General features: G+C 38.8%; 2 protein-coding genes across 4 annotated transcripts in view; both read left to right on the top strand.

Moving 5' to 3' along the window:
- Positions 1-16,480, top strand: part of ARID4B (AT-rich interaction domain 4B) — a 161,001-nt gene extending 144,521 nt beyond the window's left edge. Inside the window, exons 20-24 of one of the 3 annotated variants that reach the window (XM_003797437.3) lie at positions 798-2,006; positions 4,731-4,844; positions 7,379-7,594; positions 8,485-8,631; positions 14,725-16,480. In XM_003797437.3, coding sequence (XP_003797485.1) covers positions 798-2,006; positions 4,731-4,844; positions 7,379-7,594; positions 8,485-8,631; positions 14,725-14,852 — 1,814 coding nt within the window. In that variant the 3' untranslated portion in view covers positions 14,853-16,480. Of the gene's footprint in view, positions 1-797; positions 2,007-2,404; positions 2,560-4,730; positions 4,845-7,378; positions 7,595-8,484; positions 8,632-14,724 lie in introns of those variants that run through there. The other 2 variants (XM_023517688.1, XM_023517689.1) reach the window with 2 other exon arrangements.
- Positions 16,481-19,577: 3,097 nt separating this feature from the next.
- Positions 19,578-21,794, top strand: part of RBM34 (RNA binding motif protein 34) — a gene marked incomplete at its 3' end in the record, with an annotated part of 19,958 nt that continues 17,741 nt past the window's right edge. Inside the window, exons 1-3 of the mRNA XM_023517673.1 lie at positions 19,578-19,670; positions 19,776-19,950; positions 20,302-20,438. Coding sequence (XP_023373441.1) covers positions 19,618-19,670; positions 19,776-19,950; positions 20,302-20,438 — 365 coding nt within the window. The remainder of the gene's footprint in view (positions 19,671-19,775; positions 19,951-20,301; positions 20,439-21,794) is intronic.

Raw genomic sequence — 21,794 nt, 5'->3', positions numbered from 1 at the left:
AAAAAAAAAAAAGTTACTGGTTAATTATGCATATTCTTTAAAATACCTTGAGAATTTGGCTCAGTGCCCACAGCACAGTAGTTATAGCGCTGGCCACATACATCAAGACTGGCAGGTTCGAAGCTGACCTGGGCCAGCTAAACAACAATGACAACCTCAACAAAAAATAGGCAGGCGTTGTGGTGGGTGCCTGTAGTCCCAGCTACTTGGGAGGCTGAGGCAAGAGAATCACTTGAGCCCAAGAGTTAGAGGTTGCTGTGAGCTGTGATGCCATGGCACTCTACCCAGGCCAAGTGAGACTCTTGTCCCCAAAAAAAAAAAAACACCCTGGGAATCTATTGTTACAAAATCTTTGAATAATCATTATTATATTGAAAAATGAAAGCCACAGTTTTATGAGAATTCAAGCTTTGGAGGTATTACAATCTGGAACTACATTCTCTCTCTACCATTTTTTACTCAAATAAATTTGGAGAAGTTTTTTTTTTATAATCAGCTTTATTGAAGTAAATTTGCATAAAATAAAATTTACCACTTTTATGTTGACAGTTTTCTGAATTTTGGCAAAAGTATGTGGTAGAGCTGCTACTGTTATCATGATAATAGAACATGTCCATCGTTGGTGAGTGTATTAACCTATATTGAAACTCACTTTCTTCACCTGTAAAATGCAGATAAGAATTAGCAACCAGAGTGGCTATAAAAACACAGAAGCTACATAGAAAGTGCCCCGTATATAGGAGACATATTGTTCTTGACATACTCATCTTTTTTTTTTTCTCTCTCTGATTTTTTAGCTTCTGAAAGTTCTGCTGAAGACAGTGAGCAGGAAGATGAGAGAGGTGCTCAGGACATAGATAATAATGGCAAAGAGGAATCTAAGTTTGATCATTTGACCCACACCAGAAATGATCTTCTGTCAAAAGAGGAACAGAACAGTTTATCTTTGCTAGAAGAAAACAGAGTCCTCACAGATTTGGAAATAAACAAACCAGTGTCAAAATCTCCAGAAAGATTAAGAAAAGACATAGAAGGGTTATCAGAAGATACTGATTATGAAGATGATGAAGTCACAAAAAAGAGAAAGGATGTCAAGAAGGACACAACAGATAAATCTTCAAAGCCACAAGTGAAACGTGGTAAAAGACGGTATTGCAACACGGAGGAGTGTTTAAAAACTGGATCACCTGGGAAAAAGGAGGAGAAGGCCAAGAGCAAAGAATCACTTTGCATAGAAAACAGTAGCAACAGCTCTTCAGATGAAGATGAAGAAAAGTCAAAAGCAAAGGTTACACCAACTAAGAAATACAATGGTTTGGAGGAAAAAAGAAAATCTCTACGGACAACTGGTTTCTATTCTGGATTTTCAGAAGTGGCAGAAAAAAGGATCAAACTTTTAAATAACTCTGATGAAAGACTTCAGAACAGCAGGGCTAAAGATCGAAAAGATGTCTGGTCAAGTATTCAGGGACAGTGGCCTAAGAAAACACTGAAGGAACTTTTTTCAGACTCTGATACTGAGGCTGCAGCCTCCCCACCCCATCCTGCCCCAGAGGAGGGGGCAGCAGAGGAGTCACTACAGACTGTAGCTGAAGAGGAAAGTTGTTCACTCAGTGTAGAGCTAGAAAAACCACTGCCAGTCAGTGTCGATAGTAAACCCCCTGAAGAAAAAATAGTAGAGGTCAGTGATAGAAAAGCAGAGTTTCCAAGTAGTGGCAGTAATTCAGTGCTCAATACCCCGCCTACTACACCGGAATCACCTTCATCAGTCACTGTAACAGAAGCCAGTCGGCAGCAGTCTTCTGTAACAGTGTCAGAACCACTGGCTCCAAACCAAGAAGAGGTTCGAAGTATCAAGAGTGAAACTGATAGCACAATTGAGGTGGATAGTGTTGCAGGAGAGCTCCAAGACCTCCAGTCTGAAGGAAATAGCTCACCGGCAGGCTTTGATGCAAGTGTGAGCTCCAGCAGTAGTAACCAGCCAGAACCAGAACATCCTGAAAAAGGTGAGGAGGGAAAAATGTATATTAACTTACTTTAGGATTTCCCCTCTGAAAGTTTGTGGTTTCAGTTATCACTTGTCATAACATGAAGTTTTTAAGTGATGTATTTGTGTGAACATGGTAAAAATGGAAATTTGAAAGGTAATTTGAATAACGAATAGTGGAATGCATTTAAAAGCTCGAGAAGGCTTTACTGCCCTTTGCTTGAGCTGGCCATGATGTTTCATTATGGACCAAAACACATGCTAGAAATTGCACCCAGGCCCAGATCCAAATCTGTTTGAAAATTCATTATATACACTAGTTGACTATATGGCATGAGCAGCTTAAATATATTTCTGTAACATTGTTTTTGCAATTGTAATGTGCAGTTTCTCACAAACATTTTGATTTATTGACAGACCCCTCCACCCTTAACCAAATACTGTATGTAGGGGTTTGGAGCAACCAACTGTCCAGGCACTGCTTTCCTCAGACAACCGTGTCAAACTGATTTTCAAGCCTGACTAACTTGTGTGAGTTTGTAAAGGAATTTGATGCTTTTTTAGATGCATAGCTTCCAAATTGAAGGACCAGTGTGTATGTTAATGACCTAAAGTAATACTTTTTTGATTTTCCGTGAAGTTGTTAAAAGTGGAAATTCAAATTAGTACTTTCCGAAAGTGTTAGTGCCTTTGATGGTGCCATTGCTATACTTCTGTCATCATCTTTCCTATAAACCACTTCGTTCAGGTATCTTTAAATCAGTATACTGATACTTGACATTGAAACATATTTTTCCATTGCAAAGATAGAGCACTAGGGTATGTATTTTATCTAATATCAGATTATAGTGCGCTAGTTTTAGATTTTTAGCAAATCTTAAAGCGATGTGGTCTAGATCAGATTAGTTAAAGTTTTCTCACAAATCTTGACTTAAAACATTTCTCCTTTAAATAACAAATATAGTTGCAATTAAATTGGGATGGTCTTTGGTTTTTTCACATTCACAAGTACAGCTACTATGATGATACATTTGAGTGCAATATTGTGTCATGGAATTGAATTATCCGGATGATGAATACAGTCATCTTCAAAATGAAAGAATCCTTGAATCTTAAATTCAGCTGATAAAAATCCCCTAAAATCAATACAATGAAAGAATCCTTTATCACAGAAGATTAGGTAGGCTTTTAACAATAATATTTTATTATAATTCTTAAGAGCTTGTATCCTCACCATGTTCCTCATATCTGAAGAAAGATTAAAATTGACCAAAAAAGCATTATGCTGATAAGCCAAGCCAACACTGCCCTTTTGAATCCAGTCATGTCTAGATTTGAGAGCTATTTCCAAATATAGGGTAAGAGAGACCATTTGTTTAATCAAAGAAATTATCCTGTAGCATTTCTGGAAGGTATATCTTTTGAGAAATAAATTCTTAAGACCTCATTTTAATAAATTTGTCTACTATGAAATGTTAAGAGATTCCCTATTATAATAAAAGTAAAAATGTTTTGTTTTACTGTTTAGATTTAGTTTTTTTCTTCTAGTTTACCACTACGTGAAAATTTTTATTTTATTTCTTAGTATTTGACATCTTTAGAATTAAACTCTATTGGAGAAAAACTGGACAATTATTTTTAAGATTCTGTGCTTCATTGTGGTCAATATCCAAGTCACCTCTTTATGTTTCACTTGAATTGTTATATTAAAATAGCCTTATGAAAAATTACAAAGAAATAAGGTAATGTGACCCATTAAAAAAGAAAATTCTATAGAGAGTTAATAGCCAGTTTTTTTGTTTTTTGTTTTTTTTGCCAAGGAAGCCGTATCTTGTATATTGAATGTTGACTTTTACTATTGGTAACAGGATCAAGAAACTTTTTTTTTCTAGCAAATGTGGCATCATTTTATCATAATTTTATAATGTGTTACAGTATCTGACATTGGAACGGAATGGAGATAGCTTTGTTACTCTCTGGGGGAAAAAGCTTATTTCTTATTAGAAAAACATAGAAACACAGCAGATGCTAAGGACCAAATGAATAGTAGAGAAAAATACTACAGTTTATAGAGTAGTGATTAATTAGTGAAGCCTGGAGCATCAGGAAAGATGTAAGACTTAGGCTAGTCCTTGAAGAAAAGGAAGATGTTTATTTTGGGGATAATTTCCAAGATCCTAAGACATTTCTTAGAGCTACTATGCTGGATTTATAAATGGTGTGCATGTTAATCAACCAGTGCCCAGGGAGCTAAGTTATTCTTGAAATAAATTGGTAAAAAAAGACAAAAAAAAAAAGTAAATTACCACTAAAACTTATCCCCTTGATATTGTTAAATCATTTCAAATTATATTAATATTACTGGACATATCATTAACATTTTGACCTGTCATTAAATCTAAATTTGTTTTTATTAAAGTTTAACACATTTCAGTTTTTATTTTCAGCATATACTTATTTTTGGATTATTAGATTCAAACTATTACTACCATTTCATTTTATATCTGACTTTTCTAATGAAGATGTGCATACTTTTTTAAAAAATCCTAACTTTTATTATATATAAGAATTCCTTTTCCTTAGTGACAGTTTATTAAAAATTTGTAGTAATTTTTGTGATGGTTTATAAGTCTCATAAATGTGTAGTTTCAGGGTTGTTTTGTGCTTCTTAAATATGGAATTAACTTATACCTAGGGAATGTCTGGTTTTATTTTGTGTTACTTAATTTCTTTCCCATCATAGCCTGTACAGGTCAGAAAAGAGTGAAAGATGCTCAGGGAGGCGGAAGTTCATCAAAAAAGCAGAAAAGAAGCCATAAAGCAACAGTGGTGAACAACAAAAAGAAGGGGAAAGGCAGTAAGTGTGGAACCTCTGATTCTCAAAATACAAAAATAATAGCTGGCATGTTTTTTCCTCATTAAGAAAAACCATATTTAGGATATGGGATAGTATATAATATAGGTTCTAATGAGGCTACCTGTTTTAAAAGAATAGTCACAGAAGATTTTTGATCCTAAGTAAATTCTAGGAGTAAGCAAGTTGGTATTTTTCAGCAGTGGTATTGATTACTGATGAATGATCAGGTAATCTCCTGCAAAATAATGTCCAGTATAGGCGGTGCCTGTGGCTCAGTGAGTAGGGCACTGGGCCCATATACTGGAGGTGGTGGGTTCAAACCCGACCCTGGCCAAAAACTGCAAAAAAAAAAAAAATTAAAATAATGTCCAGTATAAAATAAACATCACCATCTTTGTTACCTTTATATCCCACAGTTCTTTCCACTTAGTATTACTTAGTATATCACATAATGTGAAAATGCTTCAGTTATATATTATTTTTATTGTGATGGAATTGCTTAATAATTCTTCAAGGCAAAGTCAGCATAGAATCAAGATAGCTTTTGAGCCATAATTCCAACAGTGCCAGTCTATGACATTTATCTTTGGTACCCTAAAGTATGTGACCTGAGAACAGCTTAGCAAATGATACTTTTGCTAAGTATGCTCCAACCAAAGACTTACTTTTAATAATGACTCTGTTCATCAGGCTACAGAGAAGAGATATATATATTTATTACTGTATTTCTTCTGAGGGCTGCACATTTTATCTCTCTTTTGTAGACAAAGTAAGAAGCAGAAAATATGTAAAGAATTTTTTTTCAGGTTCCCCACACTGACCTCCTGCTGCTCTTCCAGGAGACTCCTGCCACCTCCACTGCCTGACCTTTGCTAGCAGCCGGCTTGGCTGCACTTCAGTGCAGAAAAGGGTTATTCGGCCAGCTCCCCGAGGTTCTGCTGAGCCCATATGACTTCCAGGCGGTGAATATGGCGTCCCTGGGGCCCCGGGCGGCTTTGCTCAGCAAGGCCGTGAAAGCCAGGCTGAAGGAGGCTACTGCACAGAGTGGGGCCAAGCCTTGGGTGTCTTAGCTAGGAGTTGCCAGGGGTTTCAGAGCAGCAGTGGGGGAGCTGGGAGGGGATTTGTGTGAGATATGTGTAAAAGAGTGATGGACTTTCTTTATTTCCAAAACACCAAAGTGGGAGGAGTTGCTATTACCTTAACTGTTAGGAATTCTAGGCTTTGAGAGCCTAGCTAAATTTTTTTTTCTTTTTTGGTGGCTGTTATTTAATGAAGAATCAACAAACATGTGCCAAACTAAATCAGTCATCAATTATTTGGTGTAACTGATGGAATGTTTAAAATGTTTTTTTCCTTACACTGTTACGTTTTTGACTTCAAGACTTTAGGAAAAATAAATAACATTTCCTAAAAGGGCTCATCTTCAACAAGTCAATATTTCCATATAATATAGAGATATAATAGTTGATTATATCCTCCCATATTAATTACTGGACTTGTGAGTTAACTATTCTCTGAGAATAAGCTACTAACGTAATCTAAAGTAATACTTTTATCTAGAAAGAGCTAATCTAGGTTCAGCACCCATAGCACAGTGGTTTATGGTGCCAGCCACATACACTAAGGGTGGCAGGTTTGAACCCAGCCTAGGACGGCTAAACAACTGCAACAGAAAAATAGCTGAGCGTTGTGGCAGGCACCTGTAGATCCAGCTACTTGGGAAGCTAAGGCAAGAGAATCACTTAAGCCCAATACTTGGAGGTTGCTGTGAGCTGTGATACCACAGCACTCTACCAAGGGTGACATAGTAAGACTCTGTCTCAAAAAAAAAAGTAATCTATGGAAATACTAATCCCATCACCTGTTTACATGGTAAGCTGTCAAGGTTAATTAAATATTTACATTCTAGTACTGAAGTTTAATTAGCAAAACTGGATGTAACATAATTATTACACAGACTTTTAATTCTTCACAAAATAATATTCTCTAGTGTGAAACTGATTTATTTTAGTCCAGAGGTGGTATATGAGTTACTTAAGAAGAATTTCATTATTCATGTCGAAATTGAGAGATTCTTATTGAATATGATGATCTTGTGTCATTATTTGTTGCCACAGGAGTAGGAAAATGTCGTGTATGTGCAATCTAAAAGTCTCAGAATTACGAAGTTTCTGCAGTGAGTCATTTTAAAAGATGTTATGTTCAACTTTATATGTTAACACAATAGAATAAAAAGCCATTTAAGAGATTTTTGTATATTTGACAATCTACCAGGTGTAATGAAAGATTAGCATTAGTGATTTAAAAATCTATGTATTACTATTAGCAGTTTAGGTAAGAAGAGATTTTTGTGGGGATTTTCTTTGGGGGGGCAGGTTCCCTTAAGAAGCTGTTGCATTTGTATGTGATTTTCTGTTTTTACAGACAGGCTTTTTTCTGTAGTATTAAATTTAAATGATAAATTTAAAATTATCCACTAAAATCTGTGACTGATATATCATTACATTTTTGTTTATTGATACTTTTTCTTTCAGCCAACAGTAGCGATAGTGAAGAACTTTCAGCTGGTGAAACTGTAACTAAGAGTCACCCAGCCAAATCAGTTTCCAGTGGAGTGAAGTCTCATAGTACCAAATCTCCTGCAAGGACACAGTCTCCAGGAAAATGCGGAAAGAATGGTGATAAGGATCCGGATCTCAAGGAACCCAGTAATCGATTACCCAAAGTTTATAAGTGGAGTTTTCAGATGTGTAAGTGACATAAATGAAGTTGACAATTAAGCACAGAAACTTCATCCCAGTACCTCTTGATCCCAATACTCTGAAAAAGAAGCTATATCAGATTTAAGAGACATGCCAAACACTTGCACTGTACAGACCTTATTTGGGTCCTCAGTTGACAAATTGTTAAAAGAAAAATTTTAAGGCAATTAAGACAAATATCAGTACTAACTCATTTAGTTCTGATACGTGATACTGGGAATTTGCTTTAAAATAATCTGGTATTAAGGATGAGATGTGGATTAGGTACAGATTTGCCATGAGTTGATAATTACTGAAGCTGGACAATGGGTGCATGGACTTCATTATCTTCCCTCTATACTTTTGTTTATGTGAAAAATCACCATAATCTTCTTTTTTTTTTTTAAAGGTTCAAGTTTCTTACACAGAAAAATATCTCAAATATTCTTAGGTTGAAGATTGCTTTAGACTATTTGAAAATTTTCTTCCAATTAAAACTCAATACACTGTCATAAAAAATAAAACACAAAGGACAGAGAGGAAAAATTTGTCCACAGTCCTGACACTCAAAAAATATATACAATATTGTCTTTCCTGTCTTATTTCTAAGTATGATGTTTTTAACGATACATGGTGGTGATTCTCTATATGAAAGTGGATACTTTGGCATATACACTGAGTTTATGAGACCTTGAATTCTGCATGTGTTCATCCGTTCAACAAACACTTATTACGTGCGAGGCATTCTTCCATGGTGGGAGGAAACAAGCTTGGAAAGCAAATACTTACAAGCTTTGGGTTTTTGGTTTATCTGCCTTGACCGCATTCTGCAACCATGCTCTGTGTTCTCTTTTATAAAATTTCAAACATGCATGTTAATGAAAGTTTTAAATTCACAGCGGACCTGGAAAATATGACAAGTGCGGAACGCATCACAATTCTTCAAGAAAAACTGCAAGAAATCAGAAAACATTATCTGTCATTAAAATCTGAAGTAGCTTCCATTGATCGGAGGAGAAAGCGTTTAAAGAAGAAAGAGAGAGAAAGTAAGTATTTTTACCTTACTTTATTAAAACATAGAGTTTGGGCTCGGTGCCTGTGGCTCAGCCGGCTAAGGCACCAGCCACGTACACCTAGGGTGGCGGGTTCGAATCCCCAGCCCGGACCCGCCAATCAACAATGACGGCTGCAACCAAAAAATAGCCGGGCGTTGTGGCGGGCGCCTGTGGTCCCAGCTGCTTGGGAGGCAGAGGCAGGAGACTTGCTGGAGCCCAGGAGTTGGAGGTTGCTGTGAGCTGTAATGCCACGGCACTCTACCCAGGGGGACAGCTTGAGGCTCTGTCTCAAAAAAAAAAAAAACATAGAGTTTTGCTCTATAGGTTGACATGGGTTTATGTCTGTCTGTCTTGAGGCAAGTTCTTTAATCTGTCATATTTTCCTCATCATTAATTAAGTAAAAAAATAATCTTAAGGATCGGGTACAGTGGCTCATGCTTGTAATCCTAGCACTCTGGGAGGCCAAGGTGGGTGGATCACCTGAGCTCAGGAGTTTGAGATTAGCCTGAGCAAGAGTGAGACCCTGTGGCTCAGCGCCTGTAGCACAGTGGTTATAGCAACAAGCCACATACTTTGAGGCTGGCAGGTTCGAACCCAGCCCAGGCCAACTAAAACAGCAATGGCAACTGCAATAAAAAATAGCTGGGCATTGTGGCAGGCGCCTATAGTCCCAGCTGCTTGGGAGGCTGAGGCTGAAGCCCAAGAGTTTAAGGTTGCTGGCACTCTACTAAGGGTTACATAGCGAGACTCTGTCTCAAAAACAAAGGGAAAAAAGAAAGAGTGAGACCCCCCCCCATCTCTAAAAATAGCCAGGCATTGTGGCAGACACCTGTAGTCTCAGCTACTTTAGGAGACTGAGGCAAGAGGATCACTTGAACTCATGAGTTTGAGGTTGCTGTGAGCTGTGATGCTGAGGCACTCTACCCAGGGTAACACAGTGATACTCTGTCTCAAGAAAATAATAAGATAAAATTTCAAATCATAATGTTCACTTTCATGGAGTTTATAATTTACTAGCAAAAATCCTAGTAAGATAATTTCAGATAGAAAAAAGCAGTGTGAAGAAGATAGATTGATGTTAAGGCCATGATTAGATGAGCTATTGTAGATTACAGCTGTTCAGGATACTTATGTTGATATCTGAAAGGCAAGAGGAAGTAAGATAAGTTAAAATCTGGGGGAAAAAGAGTTGTCTTGGTTTGCCAGGGCTACTTTTACAGAATACCACAGACTGGGTGACTTAAACAACAGAAATGTATTTTCTCTCTGTTTCTTGGTTTGCTGTGTCCTCATATGGCCTCTGTGAGTGCAGAAAGGAATCCCTGGTGTCTCTTCTTTTTATAACTACACCAGTCCCTTCAGAGATTAGGGTGCCATCCGTATGACATTAATTACCTCCTTACCTCGAAATACAGTCATGTTGGGGATAAAGGGTTCAGCATAGAATCTGGAGGAGTGATACAATTAATACCATAACAAGTCCTAGGTAGAGAAAACAGCTTAGCTTGTGTCCTTAAGCTGGGGTTTCTCAAACTTGGCCCTGTAGACATTTGGGGCCAGATAATTCTTTGCTGTAGGGGGCTATATTGTACGTTGTAGGAGTTTAGCAGCATCCCTGGCCACTACCCACTAGTGCCAGTAGCACTCCAGAGTTTTAACAACCAAAGATGTCTTCAGACATTGCCAAATATCCCCAGGATGGAGGGGGCAAAATCACCCAGTTTGAGAATTCGCTGCTCTAAGGTGGGAGTACACCTAGTGCTTTTCAGAAGCAAAAAGAAAACTATTGTGGTGTGAAAGTGGTAGAAATATCAGCCAGGTAAGCAGAGGCCGTTTTATGTGGGAGTCTTGTAGGCCAGAATAAGTTGTTTAGATTGTAAGTGAAATGAATAGCTGTTGGAACAAGTTTTTTATAATTTTTTGAAGATTACTGTTGTGTGGATAATAGATTCTAGAGGGGCATTGGTGCAAGCCATGTCTAATAGGGAGCTCATTTGCAGAGGTTCAGGTAGGAGTGGATAGTGACTTGGACCAGGGTGTTGCAATAAAGCTGGAGAACAGGCGATGTTGAAATAATGGGACTTGGGGCAGCACTCGGGGCTCAAAGGAGTAGGGCACCAGCCTCAGCCAAAAAATGTAGAAAGAAAAAAAGAAAGAAAGAATGGCACTTGCTTGGATTGGGTGTTGTAGATGAAGGAAAGGGCGAGATTGATGATGACTTCTAGGTTTTTGGCTGGAAGAACTAGATAACATGGCAGCATTTTAGGAAATGGGGCAGATGTTGTAAAGACAAGGTGTGGGTTTGCTGTGTTAAGTTCTGAAATGTCAGGTAGAAGGGCGGTATGCAGGTGGATGGCTCAGGAGAGTCAGGACTAAAGATCGAATTTTAAAGTCAGTGGCTTATCTATGTTCAGCAGGTATTGCAGGTAGGTTTGAAAGCGCTGATACCTGAGTAGATCACTTGGGAAAGAAATGTGGATTGTAAAGAAAGGTAAAGCTGAGGCAAGCCATCTTTTAGAAGTAGAGCTGAAGAGAAGACTGAACTAGCAAGGCTTAAGAAGGAGTAGCCCAGAATGAAGAGGAAAGAGGAAAACCAGGAGAGGATGGACCAGAAAACAAAGTGAGCGGCCAGGGAGCAAGCAGCTCTGTGAGATGTAAGAATCACTGTTCTGACCATTCACGAGCGTTTCCAGTGAGCTGTGGGAATAGACTCTGAATGGAAGCTGGTGGGGATGGAGGGAGAGTAGAGGCACAGAACCTGGGGAAATCTTGAGTTTTGCTATGAAGTGGACCAGAGCAATGGAACAGTACAGGTGGGAGGAGTGAAAAGTCACATCGTAAGGTTGTGACTTGGCCTTCCCACCCCTCATCTTTTGTCTTTGTTACTGTCCTCTGAAACACTTTTTTTTTTTTTTTTTTGAGACAGTGTCTTACTTGGTCACCCTTGGTAGAGTGCTGTGGTGTCTTAGCTCACATCAACCTCAAAACTACTGGGTTCGAGTGATCTTGCCTCAGCCTCCCAAGTAGCTGGGACTACAGGTCACACCTGGCTATTTTTTAGAGATGGGGTCTCGCTCTGGCTCAGGCTGGTCTCGAACCTGTGAGCTCAGGCAATCCACTGGCCTCGGCCTCCTAACTGCTGGGATTACAGGCATGAGCTACTGTAGTCGGCCTTGTCAGGCTTTTTGATTTGGGTGAAAGAAGGTCTAAGTTATACAGTATTTGAAATCAAATTAAATGTTAATATGCAGAAAGTGTATACAGAAACACTGTCAAAGGAAGAGGATGAGGGTTTTATGTGTTTGATATCATGTACCATTTTAAAACAAAAATCATTGTTGGTCAGTGTGTCAATTATAATTAAGTACTTTTGCCAGAGTTCCTCACTCCTCAGTAACCAAAACCTTTTTATATAGGATTTTCTAATCTATTCAGAAACTTCTTCAAAACCGTGTTTTGTAGATATGGTCACCACAAATTCTCTATAATGAATGATTCTGCTAAATAGATGATTTCTCTGGGCAGTTAGCTTTAAAAGTTAGTTCCTAAAGATTAAAAAATCAGTAGCTGGGGGCAGTGACTTAAACCTGTAATTGCAACATTTTGGGAGACTGGGCCAGGAGCTTGGTGCAGTGGCATAAGCCTGTAGTCCCAACACTTTGGGAGACTGGGCCAGGAGGATTGTTTTAGGGCGGGAGTGTGAGACTATCCTGAGCAATGTAATGAGACTCTATCCCTACAAAAAATAAAAAAATTAGTTGGGCATGGTAGACTGCCCCTTTAATCCCAGCTACACAGGAGGCTGAAAACAGGAGGATCACTTGAGCCCAGGAGCTCAATGTTGCAGTGAGTTATGATTGCACCAGTGCCATGTAGCCTAGGCAACAGAGTGCAAGGCTGTCTAAATACAACAACAAAATGGAGTAGGGCTTATCCTGGTTACCAAGGAAATACAAATTAATACAACTAAAACCAAGGCTAGGAAAACTACAGTGAAATTCTTATCTTTTGGAATTGTTGGGAGCATTGGCACAGTTACCTTGGAAAATATTTTGGCTGTATGTTTGGGGAACTAGGTAATTCTTGTTCTGAATAGATCTGAAGGAAAGGAAAAATATATAGCCACAAAGAAGTTTTTTACACTAATATTTATTATAACAGAAACTGTTGAATTATATGATTTTTATATGATTAAGTTGATGAAAAATAGACATTATAATGCACAAAAGATTTATTACATTATTATTGATAACAGCAAAAGTCTAAAAGTTAAATATAGTGAAATACTAAACTTGGAAAAGAGAAAAGTATCATCTTAAAATATATTAACTCTGCTTTGCGCCTGTAGCTCAGTGGCTAGGGTGCCAGCCACATACGCCAAAGTTGGTGAGTTCAAATCAAGCCTGGGCCTGCCAAATGATAACAACTACAACCCAAAAAAAAGTTACTGGGTGTTATGTTGGGTGCCTGTAGTCCCAGCAACTGTGGAGGCTGAGGCAAGAGAATTACTTAAGCCCTAGAGTTGGAGGTTGCTGTGAGCTGTGACCCCATGGCGCTCTGCCCAGGGTGACAGTTTGAGACTCTTTGTCTCAAAAGAAGAAAAAGGCTTGGTGCACATAGCACCATGGTTCCAGTGCCAGCCACATACACTGAGGGAGCCGGGTTCGAACCTGGCCCAGGCCAGCTAAACAATACTTAACAACTGCAACAAAAAATAGCTATGTGTTGTGGCAGGCGTCTGTAGTCCCAGCTACTTGGGAGGCTGAGGCAAGAAAATCACTTATGCTGAAGAGTTTGAGGTTGCTGTGAGCTGTGATGCCACAGTACTCTACCAAGGGCAACATAATGACATTGTCTCCAAAAAAAAAAAAATTTTCATATATATGTATGTACTCAAAACAATCAGGTTCCATGCTATACTTCTACTTTGTGTTTGAAAGTATTACATCATCATATTTTAAATTTGTATATCTAGATTCTAAAGATAAAGTTCTGATAAAACAGAAGTTTCAAAACATTTTCCGTAAAGAGACAAAACATTTAAGCCTGTGGGCTATTTGGTCTCTGTATAAACTATTCAAATTTTCCATGGTAGGTGTGAAACCTTCCATGTAAACAGATGGACGTGGCTGTATAGTGAATTTTCTTTTCTTTTTTTTTATAGTGAATTTTCTTTACAAAAACAGGTGAACCATACATTTGGCACTAGGGCAATAATTTGCCAGCCTGTCTAGAGTTGTAAAGAATATGAAGGAACTAGTACCAGTGGGGAGGAACGTTGGGGAATTAAGAGTGTCCTGGATGAGAGAGGGAGATTGACTTTTCCACCTTACACACCTGTACCAAATGAATTTTTTAATCTGTGCCTTGTATTCTTTAAAAAATACTCTTTTTTTGAACACTGTTAACAATAAGAGAATTTTTCTGAGGAAAATAATGTGACATTTGCTTTGTAAACTTAATGGAGGAGAACGCAGTGGGTTCGCTGTGGACTCTTTCATTCTAACTTATTCTCATTACTATTTCAATGTGTAAGAAAACTCCAAAGAGGAAGGAATCAGGAGAGGGAAGATTTTTGGATGGATTACAGATTTCCTCATCTTTTGTCTTTGTTACTGTCCTCTGAAACACTTTTTTTTTTTTTTTTTTTTTTTCAGTTTTTGGCTGGGGCTGGGTTTGAACCCTCCACCTCCGGCATATGGGGCCGGTGCCCGACGACTCCTTTGAGCCACAGGTGCCGCCCTGATTCTAGGTTCTCTATGGCATTTGTTTCAAGCAGTATATTCTGTATTTCAGTTCCAAGTCTTATTGGACACAAGTTTTTTCCCTTTTTATCCATGTGGGATCCTTGCCTGCTGTGTCCTTTTTCATTTCTTCTGTCGTTGGGCGGTGTCTAGCTCCTTCAGCCACACTCACTTTTCCTTTTTTCCATCACAGTACTGTGAAAGTGACTGTTCTTGTTGCAAGCTAAATGGCTTTGAGGAATACAATAGAATTTTAGTTCAGAGGACTCTTTTTTTTTTTTTTTCCTGTTGGTAGATGCACTTTTTATTAAGCTCTGGTTTGGTCTCCCTTTTCCGTAGGTGCTGCTACATCCTCATCCTCCTCTTCACCTTCATCCAGTTCCATAACAGCTGCTGTTATGTTAACTTTAGCTGAACCGTCAATGTCCAGTGCATCACAAAATGGAATGTCAGTTGAGTGCAGGTGACAGCAGGACTTGCTAAAGCACTTTGCACTTAATGGCTGTTGAGGGCCACGTCTTTTTTATACTGCATAGTGGCACAAAAAAAATCAGACAAGCACTATTTTATATTTAAAAATTGTTTCTTGACAAGCTGACTTGGCACTTAAGTGCACTTTTTTTATGAAGAAAAAGTACAATGAACTGCTTTTCCTCAAGCAATAATTGTTTCCAACTTGTCCGGGAATTGTGTGTCTGGTAACTTGAAGGCCTTCCACTGTGGCAAATGGAGGCTTTTCACTGCCTGTAGAGACAATACAGTAAGCATAGTTATGAGGTGGGCCAGAACATGTTAAGATAACTTACTGTATATGTATTCCCTTGTATTTTGTTAAAGCTGGAACATTTGATATTTTTCCATTTATTTATGAAAAAATATGAACCTATTTTCATTTGTACAAGCTGATTGTTTTTTAAAGCAAGTCACCTTAGGGTGGCTTTAATTGTATAAGTCAAGCACATATAATAAATTCAAAACCTGCAGTTAACAGGATATTAGACATCAGTCCTGATAACCAAATAGTAAAGATTCTTTAAAAAAGACTGAAAATGTTTACAGGTTTGAATTAGGCTAAAAGGTCTTGCAGTGGCTTTTCATGCCCCTTCAAATTGGAATGGAACTACTGTACTTTGCCATTTTTCTATAAATCAGTATTTTTTTTTAATTTTGATATAATACATTGTGTGAAAAAAGAAAATGGCTAATAAACTGTATTAAATCTTAAACAATGTATAAAGATTGTACTTAGCCAGTTCAAAGTGTATATTTATTCATAATGAATTATAACAGTTATATTTTTGTGTTTTTCTTGTAAATGTTTCTTTTCCCTTAAATACAGATAATTCATTTGTATTGCTTATTTTATATGAGCTACAATAAAAGGACTTCAGGAACAAGTATTAGTATGGTTCAAGATTGTTGATATGAACTCTCTCAAAAGGATGGCTGTTATTTTAAATATAAATAGCTAATTGGGTGGTAGGCCTATAAAATTAAATGCCTTGTATAAAATCCAAAATGAATGCAAAATTGTTTTCACTTGTATTGACTTTATGTTTACGTTGTATGATTCCAATCTCTGTTCTGTTTGGCACTTGTATTTAATTCTTCACCTTTGTAAGACATTTGTATATTGCGGATGTGTTCATTCAAGCTATTTAATACCTGGCACTGTTAATACACAGTACTTTACTGTACAGACTGTTTTACTGTTTTAATTGTAGTTCTGTGTACTTTTTTTGGATGGGGCTGGCATGTTTTGTTTTCTGACAATACGACATGTGAGAATTTCAAAGCGTTTTGTTGTAGATGCTAACGTGTCAGAATCCTTTACATTCAACTTTTCTAAGAAAAGCATTTTCAGTCTTGTAGTGTGTGCTTACAGTAACTAATTTTGTTGAAAATGGTTTCAAGTTACTCAAATTTGTACAGGACTGTAAAGATTTGTTGACAGCAAAATGTTGAAGAAAAAGCTTATAGAATAAAAGCTATAAAGTATATATTAGGATCTGCAAACAATGAAGAATTATGTAATATATTGTACAAATGTAAGCAAAGGCTCTGAAATAAAATGCCATAGTTTGTGAATCCTTGATTTTGTTTCTAAAATATTTAAGTAATTTTACTTTATTTCTGTAGGTGATACTGACTGGAACATGTATACCCAGTACCCATTATCACAAGAGATTAACATAACAAAAGGGATTCTAATTATAAAAATTAGAAGTCCATTAATCAGATAAGAGATTGGTTAGGCATTCTTTTATCTTTGCATAAACTATTTTGCTTGAGTCAGAGTATAAATATTATTCTTATGACTTGGAGGTTCCAGGAAAATCAAAAAATTTTAAACACTTGAAACCATTACCATCAGCTTTCTTTTCTTTTAATTTTATTGGGCCCTTGCTGGTCTCTTATCATTTAGTACATTCTACTCTGTTGCACGTTGGAATCAGCCAGGCACTATTAAAACAATAGTCAACACTCTTAGACCACAACCCCAGAGAGTCCTATTTAATTGGTCTGGGTTGATACCTGATGTTGATCTTTACTGGGTGCTCAGAAACGAAGGGGAAACTCTCTAGTTTAGGTTTGCAGTGATCACAACAACCTTTAGGATACAAGGTGCGCTACTATTTGTTCATCATCATAAAAATGCAACACTCGCAATAGAAATACGGGTCCTTTTTCATGATTTTTGTAAAACTGTATTTGCAAAATAAACAATGCCTACAGGCGAAGCAAAGGGAACATCTTCTTTGAAGGCCTATAGGCACTGTTTGCGATCAAAACGTTAAAGATCTCCAGTAACCTTAATATTGATAAACTGTTTTGCCCCAAATTTTTAAAATAAATAATGTAGTTTTGGGGCCCTGTTTAGTGGACTTCCCATCAAAAGAAAATCCATTCTTTAGAACAAAGAAAGAAACTTCTTAGAGGCCTGGAAAGTTCAAATGTATATTTTTAAAGCATCTTTGGGATGACTATTTATGCAATAGAAATTAGCTTAGGGGATGAGTTTTCATATTGGTAGAACAGTGCTTCCCCAAATGAGTTCCTAGAATACAGGTCCCTGGAAATGCTCTGGGAATTTGTTTTCAAATATATTTTGAAAATGCTCTCCATTGCACATCCTTCCTACAGATTCATAGTGTTAGCATATTAAAAGCTTTGAGAATGGCTGTGAAGGAGGAGACATCTGGCTAAATGAGGTGACACACAGGTTAGAGTGCAGGGGAAGAGTCAGAAAGGCCAGATGGAAAGGGTGAGTTTGCAGCGTTCCAGCCACACAGTGATTCTTGGAATAATGTTAGGAGTGGAGAAGGAACAGAATTGATTGGGAAACATTGAGGAAAAAAGAACAGAATTTCTCCACTGGACTGTAAGGCATAAGTTGCATCTCATGCATGAATGGACATAGGTTTTTGTCATCTTTGTGAGATACCAGGTGATCAATATTCTGGGAAATCAAAGTAAGGGGCTTAGTAATCAATGCCCAGTCCCACACAGTTGAATGCTGTGGGTTTTTTCATAACCGTATCTGATGGGGGATATAAGAGACCACATGTAGTCCCAGTGAACTTGTGTTAAGAGTTTTCAAAAAGGCTCAGCGCCTGTGGCTCAAGTGGCAAGGGTGCCAGCCACATACACCTAAGTTGGCGGGTTCGAATCCAGCCTGGCCCGCCAAACAATGACAGCTGCAACCAAAAAAAAAAAAAAAATAGCTGGGTGTTGTGGCGGGGTCTGTGGTCCCAGATACTTGAGAGGCTGAGGCAGGAGACTTGCTTGAGCCCAGGAGTTGAAGGTTGCTGTGAGCTGTGTTGCCATGGCACTCTACCCAGGGGGACAGTTTGAGGCTCTGTCTCAAAAAAAAAGTTTTCAAAAAGCAAGGCCGTTCCCAAAAGATTGTAAGTCATTCTGTTTTACCCAACTTATTCAATAATTTAGTAATCTCAGGTTACCCAGACATCCATTTAACAAGTTTGATCTCTAGGCACAGTGTATAGGGATACATCATACAGGGTAAGACACAGCCTTAATGCCTTGCCTTTGCATCTAAAGAGACTGTAAATAACATTAAAAGATGATAGTTATGATGGGGGCTTAGAAAATGATCACGTCCTTATAGTAAATGGCAGAGAAAATTTCATTATTAACAGTATCTGTGCTGGACCTAAAGGATGGGTACTATTCTGCAGAAGAGGAAAGAGGGAAGTTATTGGGGGGAGGAATAACAAGAGCAGAGGCCGTTAAGAAAAGCTGGCTGAAATGGGTTTGGAAAGCAATGACTTTGGGACGGCAGGCAGGCAAGACCAACATAGAAAAGTTTTGAATGGGGGCGCCTGTAGCTCAGCGGTTAGGGCGCCAGCCGTGTACAACAGAGTTGGCGAGTTCAAATCCAGCACGGGCCTGCTAAACAACAATGATAACCACAAAAAAAAAAAAAAAATAGCTGGGGGTCGTGGTAGGCGTCTGGAGTCCCGAACTTGGGAGGCTAAAGCAAGAGAATTGCGTAATCCCAAGAGTTGCAGGTTGCTGTGAGCTGTGACGCTACGGTACTCTACAGAGGGAAACTGCACTTGAGACTCTTGTCTCAAAAAAAAAGTTGTGAATGCCAAGCATTGACTTTTCCCGGCAGAGTAGCAGAGCAGCATATTTTGTATATCCATGTGATTAGCAAAAGCTGTGCTCTCCAACTATTTGCTCTTAACTTCATTCTGAATGTCAAATTCCAGAAAAGATGTAAGAAGAGTTCGAAGAACTCCTGCCTACTCTTCATTCCGACTCACAATTGGAAATACTTCCTTACCCCCGAAGGCAACCTCATTTCCCGTCCGGCCCCCTCCTTCCTCTTACGCTACTCAAGTTTTCTAGGCATTTTTTTTCGCTTGGTTTTACATCCCGCTCCCAGCCTGGTGGATTCCTTTCCTGTTTTTCTAAGCCCACGCTATCCAGAGCATTTTTTAAAAATTCTTATTCAGACCTGTGCTATTATCGGAAGACTTCCTTCACTCCCAAGAGTAGGTTTCTCTAAAACAGGGCAAGGACAGCCAGTCCCCGAGGACTAACAGGCGCCGACACCTCCGCCGCCATGTCGGCCCCCGCCCGGCGGCCTCCCTACTCCCCCTGCGCGGCCGCGGGGCGGAAGGGGCGTGTCCCGGCAGCGGAAGTCGCAGGAACCCGGAAGTGCGGCTCGCGTGTTGCTCCTGCCTCGGAGGCCGTGAGATAAAGATGGGTCTAGCCGGGAAGAACAGACGGAGTAAAAAGAAAGGTGCCGAGCAGGGGTGAGTGGCGCGCGCACGTGTAGCTGGGCTTGGATGTTGTGCGTTCGCGGCGGCGGGAGACGCGGTGGGGCGTGGCGTGGCTAAGATTCTGGCGTCCGTTTCTAGAGAGACCGCAGAAGACGGTGTTGGCGGGAATCCGACCGGAGATTATCTGGTTGGACAAGTCGCCAATAGTTTATCCCACGACAAACTCTCCTCCCGAGGCCACCCGGGTCGCCTGGCGTCCCTCTTCAGCTCGTTTGAGCCTCAGATTCAACCCGTGTACGTGTCTGTGCCTAAAGTAAGTCACTGGGTTCTGCTCTGAACGACCCTTTAGAACAACTTTAAAACCAGCGCCTTACTACTCAAGTTATGTCCTAAAGGGGGACCGATAGGATTAATATTAAGTAATCTTTCGTTATTTGATCTGCCAGTGAGGGAGAGAAGATGCCAATTTAGGTAGAACACTATTTGCTTGAAGTAAAATTTTGTTTTCATTTTATTGTAATAATAGAGGAATCTCGATTAAAATAACTGACTTCATTTAGCATTATAATAAATACTGAGATTTAACTGTGACAAGTCTTATTTTCTCTTGGGGTGAAATTTTTTAAAAGATGAGATTTCAAACATAACTTCAAACCTTTGAAAGGAAACAGCTAGAAAAAGGAAGCGAGATGAGGAGGAAGGAAGTACATCCCAAATTCAAAGACCACTTTTGCAAGAACCTGCCCCAAAAATCAAAGTGAAGAAGAAACACTCTGATACAGACAAAAAGTTGGCAAACAGGTTGGTGAAATTCTGTTTTATTTGATCTTAAATAAGGTGGTAAAGAAATTGAAATTTTTGTCATTTTTTTCACATTTTATATTACTTTTTCTTTTTTCTTTTTGAGACAGTCAAAGCTGTCGCCCTGTGTAGCATGCTATGGTGTCATAGCTCACAGCAACCTCCAACTCTGGCTCAAGCTATCCTCTTGCCTCAGTTTTTCTATTTTTAGGAGAGATGGAGTTTTGCTTTTGCTCAGGCTGGTCTCAAATTCCTGAGCTGAAGCTATCCTCTCACTCATGAGCTAAAGCTATTCATCTTCTCTCCCAGAGGGCTGGGATTACAGGCATGAGGCACAGCACCTGGCCACCATTGTATATTTCTAAATTTGTTTCTTTCAAAAGTTTTATTATGGAAAATCTCATACAGAAGTTGAAAAGGATAAAGAACCCAGTGTACCAGCATCAACGATGATTAATACATGGCCAATCTTGTTTTATACTTAGTCAAAACTCTTCTTTATTTGGAAGCAAATTTAAGACTTAATGTTTCATCTATAAATATTTCATCGTGTATATAAAAATAAATTTAGTTTCTTTTTTCTTTTTTTCTAAGACAGAATCTTAGTATGTCACCCTCAGTAGAGTGAGGCAACCTCAAACTACCTCACAGCAACCTCAAACTCTTAACTTCAATCCCTTAAGTGATTCTCTTGCCTTAGCCTCCTAAGTAGCTGGGACTACAGGTGCCTGCCACAACACCTGGCTATTTTTTGGTTGCAGTTCTTGTTTAGCAGGCCCAGGCCAGGCTCAAACCTACCAACCTCAGTGCATGTGGCCCATGCCCTACCCACTGAGCTACGGGTGCCGAGCCTGAATTTGGTTTTCTTAAACTTAGTCATAAGGCAAATTTTCTCTCATTAAATTTTAAATTATTTGAATGTGTATTTAAATCAGAGTCCAAATAGTGGTACCATCTCATGGCATAGGTAAATTTCCTCATTCCTCTCTTGTCACTCTCTTAAAGCTCCTATTTCCTTTTCCCTTTTCTGTCACCTCTTTGAGCTGAGGACGTGTTCACCTATTCTGAGAGGTATTAATTGCTAACAATAGTGAACTACTTCTGCTTTTTGGCCTATTTAAACTTACTGTATCTACACATAGTCTTACTGTCTTCCTCCTCTTTCAGAGAAAGGTGTCTTTCTTCCTGTCCAACATTAACCACCTATGTGCTGTGTATACCCGTTCTTCTGCCCTTTAGGGATTGTGTCATCAGATCACCTGTGTGCTGTGTATACCCGTTCTCCTACCCTTTAGGGATTGTGTCATCAGACCACCTGTGTGCTGTGTATACCCGTTCTCCTGCCCTTTAGGGATT

The sequence above is a fragment of the Otolemur garnettii genome, unplaced genomic scaffold (genome assembly GCF_000181295.1).
Source record: "Otolemur garnettii isolate 467f Iridium unplaced genomic scaffold, OtoGar3 scaffold00116, whole genome shotgun sequence".
NCBI classification, from domain to species: Eukaryota; Metazoa; Chordata; class Mammalia; order Primates; family Galagidae; genus Otolemur; species Otolemur garnettii.
This window is presented reverse-complemented; position numbering and strand designations above follow the sequence as displayed.